The sequence below is a fragment of the Emiliania huxleyi genome (genome assembly GCF_000372725.1).
Source record: "Emiliania huxleyi CCMP1516 unplaced genomic scaffold EMIHUscaffold_28, whole genome shotgun sequence".
Taxonomy (NCBI): Eukaryota; Haptophyta; order Isochrysidales; family Noelaerhabdaceae; genus Emiliania; species Emiliania huxleyi.
In genome coordinates, this window is record NW_005199926.1 from 568,505 (window position 1) to 586,436 (window position 17,932).

At 66.4% G+C, this 17,932-nt stretch overlaps 7 protein-coding genes across 7 annotated transcripts in view; 4 read left to right on the forward strand and 3 right to left on the reverse strand.

Moving 5' to 3' along the window:
- The window catches only part of EMIHUDRAFT_207056 (hypothetical protein), a gene marked incomplete at both ends in the record, with an annotated part of 3,051 nt that extends 1,433 nt beyond the window's left edge, over positions 1-1,618 (reverse strand). Inside the window, 5 exons of the mRNA XM_005776388.1 lie at positions 193-480; positions 609-683; positions 864-1,054; positions 1,323-1,362; positions 1,472-1,618. Of these exons, the coding sequence (XP_005776445.1) occupies positions 193-480; positions 609-683; positions 864-1,054; positions 1,323-1,362; positions 1,472-1,618 (741 nt within the window). The remainder of the gene's footprint in view (positions 1-192; positions 481-608; positions 684-863; positions 1,055-1,322; positions 1,363-1,471) is intronic.
- A 365-nt stretch (positions 1,619-1,983) lies between these two features.
- EMIHUDRAFT_207057 (hypothetical protein) lies at positions 1,984-3,456 on the reverse strand (the record flags this gene model as incomplete). The annotated part of the gene is made up of 5 exons (XM_005776389.1): positions 1,984-2,006; positions 2,463-2,631; positions 2,742-2,874; positions 2,947-3,005; positions 3,175-3,456. The coding sequence occupies 5 exons, from the start codon at positions 3,454-3,456 to the stop codon at positions 1,984-1,986; spliced, it is 666 nt and encodes a 221-aa protein (XP_005776446.1).
- Positions 3,457-7,983: 4,527 nt separating this feature from the next.
- On the forward strand, positions 7,984-8,640 carry EMIHUDRAFT_54108 (hypothetical protein; the record flags this gene model as incomplete). The annotated part of the gene is made up of 1 exon (XM_005776390.1): positions 7,984-8,640. A coding segment is annotated over one exon (657 nt), but the record flags the coding sequence as incomplete, so codon positions are not given.
- A 1,233-nt stretch (positions 8,641-9,873) lies between these two features.
- Positions 9,874-11,262, reverse strand: EMIHUDRAFT_207060 (hypothetical protein; the record flags this gene model as incomplete). Its single annotated transcript, XM_005776391.1, has 2 exons — positions 9,874-10,179; positions 10,486-11,262. 2 exons carry the CDS (start codon positions 11,260-11,262, stop codon positions 9,874-9,876), a joined length of 1,083 nt encoding a protein of 360 aa, XP_005776448.1.
- Positions 11,263-12,513: 1,251 nt separating this feature from the next.
- On the forward strand, positions 12,514-14,602 carry EMIHUDRAFT_207062 (hypothetical protein; the record flags this gene model as incomplete). Its single annotated transcript, XM_005776392.1, has 3 exons — positions 12,514-13,029; positions 13,744-13,925; positions 14,134-14,602. 3 exons carry the CDS (start codon positions 12,514-12,516, stop codon positions 14,600-14,602), a joined length of 1,167 nt encoding a protein of 388 aa, XP_005776449.1.
- An 80-nt stretch (positions 14,603-14,682) lies between these two features.
- EMIHUDRAFT_207063 (hypothetical protein) lies at positions 14,683-15,264 on the forward strand (the record flags this gene model as incomplete). Its single annotated transcript, XM_005776393.1, has 1 exon — positions 14,683-15,264. The coding sequence occupies one exon, from the start codon at positions 14,683-14,685 to the stop codon at positions 15,262-15,264; it is 582 nt and encodes a 193-aa protein (XP_005776450.1).
- A 1,770-nt stretch (positions 15,265-17,034) lies between these two features.
- Positions 17,035-17,780, forward strand: EMIHUDRAFT_207064 (hypothetical protein; the record flags this gene model as incomplete). Its single annotated transcript, XM_005776394.1, has 3 exons — positions 17,035-17,340; positions 17,384-17,461; positions 17,544-17,780. 3 exons carry the CDS (start codon positions 17,035-17,037, stop codon positions 17,778-17,780), a joined length of 621 nt encoding a protein of 206 aa, XP_005776451.1.
- Between the last annotated feature and the right edge of the window lie 152 nt (positions 17,781-17,932).

Consider the following 17,932-nt stretch of genomic DNA (forward strand, 5'->3'; position numbering starts at 1 on the left):
ACCAATGGGTGGGGTCGCCGGGTTCCACCGTCCCCTCGTGGGGTGGGGGTGGGGGGGTTGCACAAGGCCAAACCCCTGGACTGAAACGCACGACGGGACAGTTGAGAGCGGGCAACCCTCTGACCAGGCCGTGGCGAGGCGTGGCGCGTGTCGCGGGTGCTAACGCCGCTGCGGGCGGTGCGGAGCCCACACCTGCTTGCGGAAGCACAGGACGAGGAGCACGTAGATGGCGCCGAGCGAGACAAACACGAAGAAGGAGATGTAGGCGGCATCCGCCTGCGACGTGAAGTCGCCCTCCTCGCCGTACCGCACGTCCGCCTTCATCGCCTGCTGCCTCGTCCACAGCCACCAGCAGAGCACGCCGTCCGCTGCGGCGAGGCCGAAGAGAGTGATCCAAACCATCAGACCGGCGAGGAAGCGGATGAGCAGCAGCCAGGCGAAGCCAACGAGGAGCGCCACCGCCGAGCAGCCAGCCAGGACCTGGGAGCGGGGTGCGGGACCAGGGGCGGTGAGGTGTGGAGGGGGTGGAGGTGTGGCGTGGTGCCACAGTGGGGCGGGGGATTTGGGGGGGGGCGAAGGGGTTGGGTTCAAGGTGCGGGGAGTGGCACCGGCCACGCGACCGACAAGTCCTCCACCGCCATGTGCGGCAGCGAAGAGATCAGCCGCCGCAGCTCGTCCATGTCCTGCGGCGAGAGTTCCGTGCTGCCGTCGCCGCTGCCGCCCTCGAGCCCTTCATACGCGGAGGCGGCATAGTCGGGGTTGCCGCTGGTGCCGACGGTGGCGCCGAGGACGGCGACGGCAGCGACGACGTCCGCCATGGCGGCGAGGGTCGCGTCCTGCTGCGGGAGACACATCTGCAGCACCCGAGTCGTCGGGTACGGAGGGAAGCACACGTCGCAGTCTTGCAGCGGGTCGGCACAGGCGGCGGCCGCCACAGCGCCCGCGCGCAGAAAGTAGGCGTTGCGGTAGGCGACGCACTGGGGGAGGTCGCCGCCCCCGTCGGGGCACTCTGGCGGCGGGCCGGAGGCGTACTTCCCGGTGCAGACCCAGGTGCCTGTGGGGCGGGGGGCCTGGCCGGTCGATGGCGTGCAGATCCGGGTCGGGGTGGTCGCCGGGGCACTCGTCGAGGCAGACGGCGACGGGCGCAAATCCGCCCAGCTCGCCCGCGGGCAGGGTGAAGTAGAGGACACTGCGGGACGTGTGGTCGCGCATGCCTCTCCGCACTCGCGAGGAGGGAGGCCGTGACGAGATACGCGCGCCGGGGTGGAGCTTCTCGAAGAGGGTCAACTCGTCGTCCCGCGGCTCAATAAACTCTGGCAGACCGGTCGCCTCGATCGAGTTGTCTTGACCGCACAAGTCAGCCTGTGGGGCGCGCACCCGCACCGTGAGAAAAGCCGTTTGGCGAACGCACACGCGCATGGGGAAAGCGAGTCCGGGCGCTGCGCGCCATGTAGTCCTGCCCGTAGAGCACACGGGCGAGGTCTCCATTTTTGGAAGCGTACACCGCAGCGTAACCTGCCGCTCCGAGGGCGCCGAGAAAAGCGAGAAGGAAGAGGCAGTCGGTGCAGCGTCGCGGCCTGTCCTCTGGGAGCTTGGACCTCGAGGGCTGCTCCATCATCCGATGGCAGAGGAGCGGAGGGAATTAGTAGCTGTGTGGCCCAGCCGCCCCTTCGTAGAGAGCAAAATCAGAGCGCCGTCTCAGTTTGGTTTCTTTTTTTGAGTTTGCCTTCGATGTTAGGAAACAAAGCAAGGCGGACATGGCATATCGTGTCTTTTTTTGAAAGAGAACAAACACCAAAAGCTTAGTCGCGCTTCGGTGGTTATATTTCAGGACTTCCCCCGATCGGTCTCGTCGTCGTCGTCCATCGTGAACCCGGCGGTTGCACCCAGTGCCAGTCTGCCGGGGCCACGGCCGCGCCCCGCGAATCCGCCGCGGCCGCCGCCCCTCGCCATCCCCATGCTCAGCCCCAAGCTCATCCTCGCCTACGGTGCAGGGCGCTCGCCACCTCAGGCGACAGCGGTGAAGCTCCTCCTCTCACCGGCAGCCTTGCCACCTTCGCTGGCGCTGGCGCGGGCGGCGGCACAGCGCTCGCGGCGGCGAGAGAGGCGCCGTCAGCGGCGGGCACGGCGGGCACGGCGGGCGCGACGGGGCCGGGCGCAGCGGGGACGTCGTTCGAGGCGGCGGCGGCGGCGGCGGCAGCGGCGGCAGCGGCGGCGGCGGCGGCGGCGGCGGCGGCAGCCATCGCCGGGTCCTCCTTCTCCCTGCGCTTCTTTGGCTTTGTGTCCTTGGCCCTCGCGCGAAGGGCCTTGTCCGCCTCGCGCATCTCCTTGAAACGCTTCTTGTGGTGGTGGTCGTACGAGGAGAGGTGGTTCTCCCACTCCGTCACCTTTGGGCACGGCTTTCCGAGGGTCACACGAGCCGAGGAGAGGAGAGCGGTCCCCCGGCGGGGGAGGTGGTCTACGCGCTGTCGCGACGTTCACCTTGTGGTACTGCTTGTCGCACACCTCGCAGTAGAAGCACGAGACCTCCGCCTCGCGCGCCGCCTTGATGGCGCCCTGCCGCTCGTTCTCTGCGATTCGCGCCGCCGCCTCGCCGTCGCTCTCGGCAAGGATCCGCTCGCTCATGCTCGCCTTGGGGCGTGAGGACGCGGGCTCTGAGGCGGCGCATGCAGCTCCGTGCGTGGCCAGAGCGTGGAGGGCGATCAATACCAGCCCCAAGCGCGTGGATGCGATGGGGAGACCGCCGGGTGCGTTGATTCGCGGGAGGGATGCCGCCGGCTGCGTGTGATCGCATGATGCATGGTTGGGAGGCTCGCCTTGCGCGTCTCGGTCGCCTGCCGCGCCTGCGCCGCGTACTCGCTCTCTTTGCCCAGCCTGCCGGGCTCACGGGGGTGAGAGCGGGCAGCCCGGCCCACGGGCGAGCCCCGGGGGGGGGGGGGGTGTCACCCCGACGTAGCCCCAAAGTACTGCGCGCGCAGCGCCACCGGCTCGAGGCGGCCGTCAGACTTTCGGCCGAGTCCCTTGCCGCTCTGCGGCGGGGGCGGCGGAAGGGTGGCGGCGGTGGTGGAGTGGCGGCGGCGGGGGCGGCGGCGCGGGTGGTGTGGTGGCTGCTGTGGCGACAGTGTGGTGGCTGTGGTGGCTGTGGCGGCGGTGGCGGCGGTGGCGGCTGTGTACCTCCCACCCGAGCTTGAGAAGGAGCAGGTGCCCTCTGTTCCACGCGGGCAGCGGCCGCTCGAGCGAGGCCTGGCTCACGCCCGTGTCGTCGAACGACTGCCGCAGCGCCTGGTCCGTCCCGCCGCCCGCCGCCAGCCGCCGGTCCTCCTCGCCCGCCAGTGCCTCCCAGTCGCTGTCGCGCGCCGCGAGGGCGGCAGCCACGGACCCGCTCGCAAAGCGCGCCGCCAGGCCACCGAGCCCGCCCTCCACGTCCTGCCACCGCTGATACACCGTCGCCCGCATCTCGCCACCGCTGGCTGCGGCCGCCGCCGGCGCCACGGAAACAGGCAAGGGCGGCGGCGGCTGCCGCTGCAGCAGCTGCGGCGGCGTAGGAAGCGGTGGTGGCGGCGGCTGCTCGTCGAGTGCGGCAGTTTGCGGCGGCGTTGAAGAGAAGCGCGACGGCGCCGTGGCGCTGCCGGAGGGGGGCGGCGCCGCAGAGAATCGCGACCGTGGCAGCTCTGGAGGCCTGCGCCTGCTGCCGCTCCGGCTGCGCCTGCGCTCCCCGCTGCGGCTGCGGCTGCGGCTCCGGCTGCGGCGCCAGCGCCGCCGGTCCCGGGCACGCCTGCTGCTGCTTCGGCTGCGGCTCCGCTCGTTGCGGCTGCGGCTGCGGCTGCGCCTGTCTCGGCGACCGTGCCGCTGCGGCTCCGCTCGTTGCGGCTGCGGCTGCGGCTGCGCCTGTCTCGGCGACCGTGCCGCTGCGGCGGGCTGCGCTCGCGATCGCGGCCGCGCTCTCGGCTGCGTGAGCTCGACATCTAGCGCGCACGCCCTTCAAGTGCCTCTTAGGGCCTCTTAGACCTACTCTCACCGCGCTTTTGGGCCAGAGAAATATCTCACTCCAGTCCAACTGCCCCCAAACAAGCCACCAAACACAGCGCCCGCAGGAGCAGGAGAACTAGGAGAGCGCAACCAGTAGGAGGCCCGCGCCTGCCCCCGTGCCGCCGGGTGCAACAACCTGTCCTATACGAGAGGGGAATCCCTGGGACCCTGTCGTGTGGGTGAACCCTGCCCAGCCCCCCTCCGTCCGATTCGCGATGCGCTCCCCGCTCCCGTTCCCCTGTGTCCCTGATCGTCCTTACAAGATCCTGCTCGTGCAGGTGGGGACCATGTCCTTCTCCCACCCCTTGTTTGGTGTGTCCGTGATATTTATTTATTTTATTTAAACAAACCACGCGCCGCGCCGGCGGATCTGTGAGAGTGGCAGGGGGCTCTCGCATGAGTCGGAGGAACCCCCTGCGACGTGCGCCTTTCTCCAGCGTTTCCGAGTCCGCCACCAACCACCATGCGAGTCACGCGCTGTGGGGGTAGCGAGTCGGTTGTGCGGTTTTCATGCCGCGGGCGCCACACACAGCGCCACACACCGGCGTCGTCCGTCCGTCGATCGAAGAAAAGGTCGTATAATCTCGAATATCGCCTCATTCCTGCTGCCGCCCCCGCTCAGCCGTCCGACCCGCCATCCAGTGCCCTTCCGTTCTGCCGTTCTGCCACCGTGCCGCCGCTTCCCCGCCTCGTCACCCTCCCGTCGCCTTACTCACTTGCCGCTCGCTCGCCGCTCGCGCCCGACTTTCTACTTCCTCGCGATCCGAACCGCTGCCACCCTCGCCTCACCCCTCGCCCCCGATAGCCGTTTGACCCGCCGCCCAATGCTCCGCCGTTCGCTGCCGTGGTCTGCCGTCGTGCCGCCGTTCCTTACCGTGCCGCTCCTTCCTCCGTGCCGCGCCGCCCTTGCCGTTTAGCCCGCCGTCCCCCCTGCCTTCCGTTACCGCCGTGCCGCCGTACCGCCTACCTGCCGTCCGTTGCCGCCGTGGCCGCCTTACCACCGACCCTTACCGTGCCACGCCGCCTTCACACACACACCTGACTTCTTGCTCGACCGAGTTTGCGTTGAGGAGCGAACCGAGCCGCTGGTGTGTCCCGCAGCGGCCTCGCTGGGCCAGAAAGTCGGCCCGCGAGTGCTCCGCAGCAGCCTCGCTGGGCCAGAACATCGGCCCGCGAGGTGGATGCTAGCATGAGCCCGATGCGTCGCAGTGCTCTTGCGTTTCGGCGGTAGTGATCTGATCACCCGAATACCACGTCGGATCGCTCCTCATCGCAAACCCTGTCAGCAGTTCACCTTCGAGTACGTACTACATACACTGAAAATAACCCCGAGAAACCCGTCGGCGGTCGGGGCACTCCTCATCGCAAACCCTGTCAGCAGTCCTCCTCCGGGAATGTACGTATCTAAGAGCCACATACAACGAGAGAGAGAGACCTCTCTCCCTTTTCTCCCAGTAAGCTAAAAGTACGTACAACGAGAGAGAGAGCTACAAGTACGTACAACGAGAAATGAGAGGGAGAGGCCCAGGTCTCCCCCGCAACGCTCGACTCGTTGCGATCATCCCCCCGAGGACCCCGGTAGTCCGCCCCGACCGGAAGGCCCCCGCACCCGGGGGGTCCCGGCGGGGGGCACCATGATCGTCCGGAGGGACGCGGCCTAGGACGCGGCCCTCCGTAGGTCGGTCCGTACACAGAAACAGGGTACGAACCGGGCGAGGGCTGGGAGGGCTTTGGCACCGCCTACGCCTACCTGCACATGGGCTTGGCCGCCGCGCAGAACGGCACGACGATCGCCCAAACCAAGCCCCAATTCGGGCGTCAACGAGCTGCTCAACCCGTGCATTCAGGCCGTCATGACGACGGCGGACACGATCTTCACGACGCCGCTCCGCCCGCCCGATTCAGATGTCTGCTTCAGCGGAATGTAGACGTGGATGTCGCGCTAGACCGGGTCCACCGTACTTGTATGGCACCCTCGCGTCGCATGCACGCATGCACCATGCAGTCCTCCAACCCGTTTCGTTCGTTTTTTGTTTCGTTCGTAGCGTGACAAATCAAGGCATGTGAACTCTCACAGACCAGCGCACAGCGCCATAGGCCGTATTTTATTCTCAATAACAAGGCTGTGAATCAAACAGAGCCAAGAGTCATGTTGTGGTCGCGCCGTGAATTCACACTGTTTTACGGCCTTTGCCGCTGTCGTGGCACACAAAACAAATCTCTGTCGTGGACGGCGAAGAAGCCGCCGTGGTACAACCCGAGCACGCCCCACGCGTGTGGCCACATCCGGGCTCCAGGCTCCACCAACCTCCACAGAACACAACTCGATGACATTCCGCCTCTACTCTACTCTCTACTGTGAACGAATAAAAAACCCAGGCGTTTTTTCTCTGCCGTCTGACTATACCCCCCCCCCCACCACCACCACCACCAGGCGTTACAAAGGATTTATTTATTTCAATCCAGCGCAGAACCCACAGCACCAACCAACCAACCTGCCAACCACCACAACTGACTGAAGAAGGTAAGAGAAAACGCTCTATTACTGGACACCAGGCGGTTGCATGGGTGGCAAGAGCCGTTGATGAGACGGTCACACACAGGCGGTCACAAGAAGGCGGGAAGGAATCCGGTAACCCGAAACGGCCGTCAGAACTTCCGCACGCGCCTCGGTTCGATTGGCCACTGCGTGTCTGCGCGACTCGGGAGCTGTCGGTGTAGCCATGCAAGCGGTTATCGATCCCACCAGGGCAAAGCGGAGCTCGGTCGGGGCCATGGGCGTCGAGGCGCTCAGGAGCTCTGTGGTCGGCCTCAGCAGGCAATCCCGCCGCAGCATGTCCGTCCAAGAGGGCAGGACGCACAAAGGTCACCTGCGCCCGCCAAGGAGCTAGCCAGCTCAAAATTTGCACCAGTTACTTCCCTCCAATCTGTCTGTTCAGGCGGCGAGCCGCGCAGATCGTACTCGGCCCCTGCCCGATGCTCGGATTCGGTACATCCTGAGCCTGAGCCCGAGACAAGCGAGCGGTCGCCGCTGTGCTCTCCCGGCCGAGCAGTCCGTATTGCGCCCGACATCAAAGCTGGGCCCGCCTTTGATCCTGCCAACCACCGCATTGCTATTTGGGCATTTGGGTCCCGTGGCGACGTACAGCCCTATGTAGCGTTGTGCGTTGCACTGCAGGAGGCCGGCTACGACGTGATGCTAATCCTGTACGCGGACTGTGTGTCGGTCAGACGGTGTAGATGCCCGCCGTAAGAACGGCCATCCCAGCTAGGCCTCCCCCATCGGGGGTCCCCATCGTCCGAGTGCATGCGTCAGGTGGCCGAGCATTGGGGCGTCAAGAAGACTCACGCCATCCCATTTGAACTGGGCGCAATGCTGCGGAACGAGGCCGTCGCCAAGAACCTCTGGGCAGGCACGCGTCTACCGCCTCGGGCGCTGATTGCGGCCGGTATGCTCGCAGTCTTAGTCGGAGCTGTGCGGTAATAGGCAAGCTCCTCAAGCTCAAGAAGGCAATCGAAGAGCTGCACAACTGGGAGGCTGAGTTTGACGAGCTGCACTCCGTCAGGGAGGCGGTCGTGGCCTTTTGCCCGACGCTTCTGATCTCGACCGCAACCGTGTCGACGGTGGCGTGCTGCTTGACCGAGAAGCTCGGAATTCCTCACATCCTCACCTACCTGCAGCCGGCGCACCCGTCTCGCCAGTATTTCCCAGTCATGTTGGAATGGCTTTTGTCGACGACGAGGCTGGGCTTCCTCGCCCGCCTTCGATGCCTCAACGGCATCGGCCACTCTCTGATCACTCTCGGGGGTGCGCGTTGGAGCGTAGACCATCCGCAGGCGTGGTGGGTGGAGAAGGCGCTCGACCTGAAGCCGGCCGCGACCAGAAAGCAGCTCGTCGAGATGTGGTACCGGCCTCCCTGTCCCGTCTTGCTGTTCGTCTCGTCGCACCTCTTCCCGCGGCCGAGCGACTGGGACGACATGATTCAGCAACCAGGCCCACTCACCGTCAAGGAGGACGCCGTCGAGCCAGCCGAGGACCTTCGCGCCTTTGTGGAGGCCAAGGCGGAGCCGCCCATCTACATCGGCTGGGGCTCGATGGTGTGTCGCTCCGCCACCTTCATGACCGAGCTCGCCTGCCGTGCCATCTGGCTGGCAAATGCGCGCGGTGTCGTGCTCGGCGGTTGGGCGAAGCTGAGCGTAGATGCGCTGGACCGCAGTAAGGCGGACTTCGCGAATCTGAAGGCGTACGTCGACGCGAATGTCTTCTTTGTGCCGCCCGCCGCGGCGTGCCCCCACGAGTGGCTCTTCCGTCGCTGCAAGCTGACGGTCCACCATGGGGGCGCCGGCACCATGGTCGCCGCTGTGCGCGCGGGCCGCCCTACCATCATCACTCCGGTCGCCTTTGATCAGCACGTTCACGCGAGGTGGGTGTCCCGGATCGGCTGCGGCAGAGGCACCAGCGCGCTGGGGCGCGTCACTCCCAAGGAGCTCCTGGGCGCAATCAAGAAGTGCAACTCCACCGAAATGGTGGAGACCGCGAAGAGGATCGGGGAACTCGTCCGATCGGAGAACGGCGTGGAGTCCAGCGTCAAGATGATCGGCAGCTACTTGGAGTCGCAAGTGGAGACGGGTCGGTGGAAAGAGATGTTTGAGCAGCGGTGGACGAGCCTGCGCCGCCAGAAGTAACAGGACTGGGAGGAGGACGCTGGGCACCACAGAGGACGCGCGAGACGAACAGTCCAACTTAATACGAGTCACGTGAGGTGTGTTTGACAACGTTCTCCCATCTTGGCTGCGCTGCTCGAGGGGGCAACTTGCAAAAGCGTGAGTGCCGTCAGAGCCCCACCGGGGTCAGCGAGCGGGCGGGGAGAGTCTCGAGAGACGAGAGTGGAGTCTGGAGAGAGAGGCAGCAGCCCCTTGGAGTGTGAAGATCCGCAGGACTGGAGCGAAAAAAAGCAAGCGAGTGGAGAGGCAGGGAGGGTGTTATCGTGTGTGCACACTGGAGACACTTCTCTGGAGACAGCGCGGACAGCTCAAAGACTACAGACACTCTGGAGTGCGTTGGGGCCTGCAGTCCTCATTCACATTCACCCACGCGCTCACAAGGCGTGATTTTTTAAGTTCTCAAGGCCACGATCGAGCTGATCCCGTCCGCGCTCTCTCTGTAATCAGGCCGAGAGTACCAGGGAGGAGGGGAGAAGAGCCCAGGGTGGGGAGAGGAGAAGAGCCTAGGGAGGGGGGAGGAGAAGAGCCCAAGGCGGCCTCCCTCTCCCTCCCCTCCCACCGGGCCTCCCTCTCCCTCTCCTCCCACCGGGCCTCCCTCTCCCCCTCCTCCCGCCAAGCACCGACAGTCTCGAGGGGCCAGCCGCTGGGGGAACCACCTCCGAAGGGGGGGTGGACGTACGCCGGCGGCATGAGGGCTTCAACCACACAGCTACCAAGGGAACGCGACCCACACAAAGCACCAAAGTTAGGCATACCCCCCGGCGCAGTGTCCCCCGCTATGTGTCGCCGTTTGTCGGGGCACGCTATCCTGTGCAGTCAGGGCAAGTGGGGGCGGGGTGGAGTGCCCAGGCCAGATGCCCTGGGATTTCTCTGCCCAGTCCGGGGGTGCGTCGAACCTTCCATCACCCTGCGGGAACGTCCGGGTGTTGGAAGTAAAGATATATTACTTTTTCTCTCTATAAACTATAACTATTTTCCGACCGCCTCGCCATGCCGTATCCCGCGCCTGTGAAGAGGCTCCCGCCGTTATGATTTTATCTCTCCAGTGTCTGCTATCCTTGTGGGGATGGCAACGGCGCCACGCCGCCGGCGCAACGCGCGCCACCGCCCGCGCCATTGTCACTCGCCGCTCGCGGCGCGCAAATAGGTGTTGCTCGTCATCAGCTTGGAGAGGCCAGTCATGCCGAGCTGCGCCATCGCCTGGTACGACTCGAGCTGCGCGCGCGCCACGTCTGCGCCCTCCGAGTCGCTGGCGTCGAGCGTGGCGAGTGCGCGTCCGAAGAGCTGATTCACCGCCTCCTCCTCCTCCTCGCACAGCGCGACGAGCTCGCGCAGCGTCGCGCCGGCGCCAAACGTGTTGTGCAGCAGCATCGCGTCGCTGACCGCCTTCTTGGCCGCCTGCTTGCGCTTGTACTCGTCGTACACCTCCGGAGGGAGGGGCGGTAACGGCGATCGGCTATCTCCCGACTACGTCTGACTGTGCACTTTGGGTACAACCCGGCTATACCTGTACCTCCGCCATATGTGGGCCGCATCTGGGCCGCATCGAGGCTAGATCTGGGCTAGATCTCGGCTACACCTCGGAAAAGTTGGTACCGATGATGGTGATTGGCATCGCAAGCGTCAGGACACCTGTGCGACGAGGGCCCGACCCGTCGCCCGGGCGGGCGGCGGGCGGCGGGCGGCGGGGCGCGCGGCGGCGCCTGCGAACATTGCAACGGTGGCCACAACCTTGCCCCCCGCCTCCACCGGGAAGGTATCGCCGTACCCGACGGTGGTCATCGTCACGACGGCCCACCAGAAGGTGGAGGGGATGGAGGGGAAGGGCGACACGGAGCCGTCGGAGCGGACGAACGCCCCGTTCACCAAGACGCCGCGCTCTGCGTACCAGAGCAGCGCCGAAAAGATGAGCACGGCGACCGAGACGAGGACGACGAGCATCTTGAGCCCCTCGGCGCTCTTCGAGATCGCCTTGGCGAAGAGCTGCAGCTCGGTCGAGTGGCGAAGCAGCCGCATCAGCCGCACGACTCGCATGACTCGCAGGACGCCTCCTGCGCCGCTCGCGCCGCCGTGTGAGGAGAGGTAGAGCTCGAGGTAGAAGGGGAGGATGGCGGCGAGGTCGATCAGGTTCATCGGCTCGACGAGGAAGGTGAGCCGCGACCCCTTCTCGTGGACGAGCAGGCGCAGCAGGTACTCGAGTGTGAAGATTGCGACGACAGTGTACTCTGCGTCGGCAGCAAAGGCGGGGTACCAGTCGCTGCTGCGCGACCACTCCGTGGAGGAGACGACGAAGGTGGTGGTCGACACGACGATAGCGATCACCACCACCCACGAGACCACCCACGCGGCGGTCGACGAGGACGGCTCGTTCAGGAGGAGGTTCAGCTGCCGCCGCGCGCGGCCGAGCGGCGTGGTGGGCGGAGGCAGGGCCCAGACGGACCCGCGGGCGGAGGAGGCGCTGACGGAGCGCGTGTTGGGCTCCGGCTGCTTGTCCAAGAGCGTGTCCATGGGAGACGTGAGGGGGGTAGAGCGTCGAGATGAGCAACGCGGGCAGAAGAAACAGACCCCGCGCAGTCCGCCACCTCGTCCTGGAGAGACAGAGAAGTTGTTATGTTGGGATGGGCGACGCACGAACACAAAGGCACAGTGCGCACCCCGCCCCGCTCGCAGGTCGTGCATCACACAGGTGAAGAGAAGCTCTCACAGGTGGACTGTGTGTCTGAGTCTGTGTGCCTCCTCGGGGTTTGTAGTCGCGACAGACTACCCGTGGCTTGGGCGGGCACTTTTGGTGGTGGTGCGCAGCGCCACCGGCGCCGCGTCGGAGTGGCGGCCGCCACTCGCGTGGTGCGTTGCGGCCTCTCCGGAGAGCCCCCGTCACCACCGGCGGCCGCCTTCAACTCCCCGAGCGGGGCCGGCTGGGGGCCGGCTGGACACCGGCACGATCGGCAATTCCCTGCGCGCCTTGCGTAGGGCCACAGCCCCTGGGCCAGCTTGCTGTGGGAACCACCTCAAGGCCGGCGCATGCGCCGGCGATGGACTGACCCAGCAGCTCAAGGGCTCGCACTCTCCTCACCACCACCGCGCGCGCGCGCTGCAGCAGGAGTGCCGCAGCCGCACTGCGACAATATGCCGCACTGCGACAATATGCCGCAGCTGCACCGCTTCTCCTGGACAGCCATCGAGTACTCGATGGTCCACTCCGATGGCGCGGTCAGCACCGCGCCGAATCTCTTCTGAGAGCCGGCGCGGATCGCGGACGGATGCGGCTCAAGGCTCTGCCGGCGGGTCTGTGGCCTGGCGCCTGCTAGACTGCGGGTCCAAATATACCCCGGCCTCGCGCGCGCCACCGCCCCCGGCGCGGGGTGGGATATCAGTTCGTGAGTTCTGTGTCCCCGTCCCTGTGCTCCACCTTCTTCTCCCGTGTCAGTCCCTGAGAACCCCATTATGTAGCGCCACCTCGTGAGCTGTCCTGTGAGCTGCGTGCTGTGTGTCCAGCAGTCCGGACCCGGTGCTAAGGCCGGTGACAGTGTGCCTCGTGTCGGCTCCCGAGCCAATCGTGTGCAGCGTGTGTGTGCGTGTGGGCCCGTCCTCCATGCTTGGAGGTGTGTAAGACTCACTGACTGACAGACTAGCGTAGCACGACTCGGGTTTTCTTCTTGTCTTTTTGGGGCGAGAGGCTTCGGGATGGTCGGCTTCGAGTCGGTGTAGCTCGCGGCAGCCTGGCAAGGCGGTAAAGGAAGGGCGACCCGCGCGCAGGGGATGTCGTCCTATGTGTTCTACGAGAACCTCCCGGACGGCGTCCACGACGTGCTGCTCGGTCCGCAGAACGGCCTCTACCTCACCGGCTACGACTCACGCCGCCGCATCACCTTTGTGCTCTACGCACCGCCCTTTGGCCAGCGGCTGCGGTACATCTCGCAGCTGCCGTACCGGGACTACGGACAGTTCGCGCCCACTGTCCTGGGCGCGCACGAGGAGTCCCGCGGCACGCTGCTCATCCTCCTCTACCAGCGGCCGATTTCGTGGGGCAGCGAGTCGATGGCCCTGTACCGAGTCAGCCCCGAGGACGGGAGCCAGACGCTGCTGAGTTCGACGCCGTCGCCCTTCTGGCCGCCGACGGCGCTGCTGCCCCGCTCGGACGGCTCGGTCCTCGTCGCCACCTCTGGCTCCGGCCCGCTCCTCCGCTACGACGGCTGCAACGCCACAGCGTGCGCCGGCCCGAGTGCACTCGCCTCGGCCGCCTCGAACGCGACTGGCAAGGCGGGGCTCGCGGAGGTGCGAACGGCGCACGGCAAGACCCTCTGCCTCGTCACCGGCTCGGACCAGCTGACTGGCCGGGGCGGCTCCATCTGCTGCGAGCGGCGGGACGGCTCTCTGCAAACGATTTGGGCACCCGCCACCGCCACGGCCACCGCCGCCGCCCCCGCCTCCGCCGCCGCCGATTCGCCCTCCCCCGCGCCTGTCCTGCCGCCGGCCCCGCCCCCGGAAGGGGCGGCGTCGGAGGGGGGCGCGCCCGAGCGGGACCCTCCCGGTGGCGACCCGGCGCGGCGGGCGAGGCTCGAGGCGCCAGAGGCGTGGGGGAGCGGCAACCGCTCCTCCTCCTCCTCCTCCTCCTCCTCCATGGCTGCGATGACGCAGAGCAGCCCCTCCCTGCTCGCACGGGGCCCCCCGGTGGTGCTGCGTCGCGCGCGGCGCGGCGGCGGCGCTGCGGCGACCGCCGAGGAACGCCGCGGCGCCGAGGCGGGCGGCGGCGCCGAGGCGGGCGGCGGCGCTGAGGCGGGCGGCGGCGCCGCGGCGGAGGCTGCCGTCGAGGTGGACTCTCTTCTCGTGGTCTCCCTCTATCCGACGAGTCCGCGCGGCTTCGAGGAGCGCCGCGCACGCACACGCGGCGCGCCGGCCACTCGCCCCCCGGCGTGCAACGTAGGTGAGTACGGCTTCGAGCAAGGAGCGGTCAACGCGCTGCGCCCGCGCGCCGCCCTGCTCGGCGAGACGTGCGGCGACGCCGGCTGCTGGGCGGCGCCGCAGCGCGTCGCGAGCTCGCTCTCCAACCCGCGCGGCGTCGCGGTGAGCGCCGCGCTCGGCAAGCTCTACGTCGTGGAGCAGAATACGCTGCGCGGCGCCTCGTACGAGCTCTTCTCGGGCGACGTGCTCCAGTGCACGCTAGAAGCGAGGTCGGGGGAGATATGGGGAGATGTGGGGGACGTGCTCCAGCCCTGCACGCTAGAAGCGGAAGATGCATTCTGGTCTTCCAAACAGCGCTTGAGAGGACACGTACTCCGCTGTCGCTGCTGTATTCGGAGCCCGTGCATCCACGCGGTGCTCTGAATACACGGCACACCACCGTCCTCCCGCCCCGAGGTTGGCGTGTTCAGCACGTAGGCTCTGCACCGACGGGCGGTACGAGTGCGGCGCGGGCCAGAATGCGGGCGAGTGCGAATGCGCGGCGGGCTTCGGCGGCGCGTGCTGCGACACGCCCTCCTCCTCGAGCGGTGTGGTCTCCCTCCTCGCCACCGCGGGCTGGTGGGGCGCGTTTGCGCCGCCGCTGCTCGCGGCGTTCGCTCTCCTCTCTTTTGGGTTGCGCCGCCGGCGCGCCTCCCCCCTGCCGGCCGGCTGGTCGCTCAGCGACGCATCGCTGCTCGAGGCGCGCGACGCGCGGCCCATGCCTCCGCGCGTGGCTCGGCGGCGCGGACTCTTCGCCCAGCTCGACTCTCAGCAGGATGCCGCATCGCTCGCGCCTGTCAACGTCGGCGGCAGCGCGCTCTCGCTCGCGTCGCTGCTCGCGCCGATGAGGCAACCGTTGCTCGGCGAGGGCGGCGCTTGCTCCGGCTCGCACCAGCCCCCTCGGTGAGTAACGAATTGATGACCCGAGTCACCCGAGATTACCCGAGATTACTTGATTCATCAGGCTCGCACCAGTCCCTGCTCTCCATGCCCGTCGCGTGGGGCGGCGGCGCGACCCGCGAGCCGTCGAGCTGCGACGGCTCCGCCCTCGGCGACTTCGACCTGCCCTTCGACTCGACGCTGCCTTCGCCCCACGGCGACCGCTCCTCCGTCGGCTCGATCTCTCGCGACCGCACGCCCCTCTCAACCCCGCAGCGGCCGCCGCCTGCGGGGGCGCCGCTGGCCACCGAGCCGGGCAGTGTTCCTCGCGCGGCCGCCACGGCCGAGGCCGGCAGCGGCAGCATGCCCATGAGCCGGCACGGGTCGCGGATGCGCCTCTATCACGAAGTCGTCAACGAGGCCGACACGCAGGAGACGGCCCTTCCCGAGGACTCGTTCGACGCGCCGCTCTCGCCGCTCTCGCCCCACGGCGAGCTGGCCGAGTCGCTGTTCTCGGGGTTTGGAGGCATGGACTTTCGTCCAAGGACGCCGGACCCGGGTTCCAGTGGCTCGCAGGCGCCGTCTCCCGGAGTGGCAACGTCGCGGCCCCACGGGGCGGAGTGGCAAGGCCCCGGTGGGCCCGACGGGGGCAGCCCTGGTGGCGCTGGGGTCTGGGGACGGGATGGATGAGAACAGTGTGACGTCGGTATGGTGTCCAGAGGGGTTGCGAGCAAGGCCGAAACCTCAGGAGTTCGCGCCTCATCCCTCAATCGAGGCTGGGCCTTCGAACGTCGAACTTTTCTGCGCGTTTGGCGTTACTTTCTGCTGCCACAACGATCCTAATGAGATCCCACTCTGCTCCGTATTCTCTTGTGTCGTACACCGACCTTACAGCGGAGGCGAAAGGTCTCGGAAGGAGAGCAGGAAAAAATTCGAGCAAATATATAATCGAGATAGACACCACAGGCGTCTCGGGGCTCATCCTTGTTCCCGGGGCATAACTCCCCCACAGCGCAGACGTTCACACTTCCCACAGCGCCTCGTCCAAGACCTGTCTTGTGTGTCCTGGACCTGCCTTGCTTTCTGCTCGCTTTTATGTCGCTTCGCCTTACCAGTTACCACGCTCTCACTCCCCTCGATGCTGGCGTTCGCCGCGCTCCATTGCCTCGCGCGCGCGTCCTCTCTGCCGATGGCATCGTTCATGGCTTCCCCTCCGGGAATTGAACCCGGGTCTCGACGGTGACAGCGTCGGATACTAGCCACTATACAAAGGAGAATGCCAGACTTCAAAGACGCGATCACAGCAGCGCTGACCAGCCTCAACACAAGGCCGTATCCGACGCGGACATGAGGAGCCTCGCAACAGCCCAAATAATCAGCAATACCATAACACGAGGCGAGCACGACATATATGACCCGAGATCGACCCGAGATCGACCCGGGATCGACCCGAGATCGACCCGAGATCGACCCAAAATCGGCACGAGCGATCTACCCGACAATGCACCAAAGCCCCCTGCGGGGGGATCCCCCCCCACCCCGAGTGTCCGTGTCCTTCGCGAGTCACCGATGGGGAGCGGGGGGGGAAGAGAGGAGCAAAGGGGAGGCTGGGGAGGGGGGGGTCCACTCTGAAGACTGCCGACCGCGGGGGGGGTTTCTCCCACAGGGTTTTCACCCTCCGCGTGAGGATCGGCGCGGCGAGGGGGTAGGTTCGAATTCGCCGCGCAACATTTCACCCCCACAGGACCCCGCCCGCCCCCCCTCATGGTCCCACCTAGCACCCAAACGAGCCTTCGCACCCTCTCCTTGCGTGGTGTCCCCCGCTATGTGTCGCCGTCTTCGGGGCACGCAATCCTGTGCAGTCAGGGCAAGTGGGGGCGGGGGGCACTCCCACCGACGTATGTATCTGTGGTGACTGTCCCTAGTCTCGGAGGGGGGCTTGAAGCTAAGAATATTTTATTTTTGTCGTGTTGTGTGTGGTTGAAACATCACGATCGTGTCGGCGCGCTCCGTCTCCAACTCTGTCTGGGCCTGTGGTCCCTGCCAGATCCTGCCGCGCTGCACGCGTACAAGCCGCAGCGGCGTAAAGAGAGAAAGACGTTTTTGATGCCACGCCTTTTACAACTCAAGTCTTCTGGGGAGCATTTTTCCACAACCAGTCTCTCACGCGCGACCTACTCACCGCCTCTCACGCGTAGGTGCGCGGCCTCCTTAGCCAATGGGAGGCGGTGCAGAGTGTTTCTTGTAATGATTAGCATCCCTGGCTGTGTGTCTTGTGAGCTTGTTGAAGATGAGCGCGCGCGTCTCAGCGCAGGCCAGGTCTACACTGGCCGCGGCACCAGCTCCCGCGGTCTGCACGCTAGGAGTGGTTGGTCCGCCCTCGCAATGACTGCATACTCCCCCCCCCCCCCCCCCGCCCTGTCCATCATCTACTTCATATACCATGAGGCGTCGAAGCTAATGCGATCCAGTCCAAGTATTAGCCTGCGGCGTGAATCCGTGTTCTTTCTTAGCGACCTTGACGTGAGCAAGGCGCCGGGCTCCGATTTCGACGAGCTGCGGGCGGCGCATGACAGGCTCAAGAAGGAGCACGGCGAGATCACGGCGACGTGGAAGGAGTGGGACAACAAGACGAAGGCGGAGTACTTTGACCTGGTTGGCGGTACGACAGGCAGGCCCCCGGACGTCGAGGTGGAGCCGTGGGACGAGCCCGACGAGGGCGAGAAGCTGCGCGCCTCCGCGCGGCCGCCGGAGCCGGCTACGAGGGTGGCGCGCGCTCTCGCGCTTCCGGCCGCATACTCTCGTCGAGGCCAAGGAGCTGCTGCCACTCGCCGAGTTCACGTCCAAGCACGAGTTCCTACACCAGGCGCAGCGGCGCTTCACGACGGTGGTGGGTGGTCCACAACAGGAACTGGCGCGACCTCGCCGTGGAGGGCTCCGCGGGATCGCGGTCTGCTCCTCGCGGCAAGAAGGGCAAGGCGCAGGCCAAGGGCAGGGAGCGGGCGAAGCATGCGGCTTGGCGGGAGGCAGTCCGCTTCGTGGCGGTGAGCCAGGATGGCGCCGGCGCCTTCCTCAACGCCATCCCCATGCGGGATGACATGCGAATGGAGACTTGGGCGATGCGTCTTTCGGTGCAGCGCCGCCTGGGTCTCCCCCTCGACGTGGCCTGCCAGGCCGCGCGGGCGGCGGGCAAGAAAAACTCGTGAATGGGGAAGACCCTACTACTGAGTATTGGCGACCCCTGCCTTTCCAACGTACTCGCAGCCAGGGCCCCCCAACCCCTCTAACTCCAAGTATCTCCGCTTTCCGACGGCCTTCATTCCTTCGTCCCTTAGGCGGTCCGAGGGGGGGGCACCCC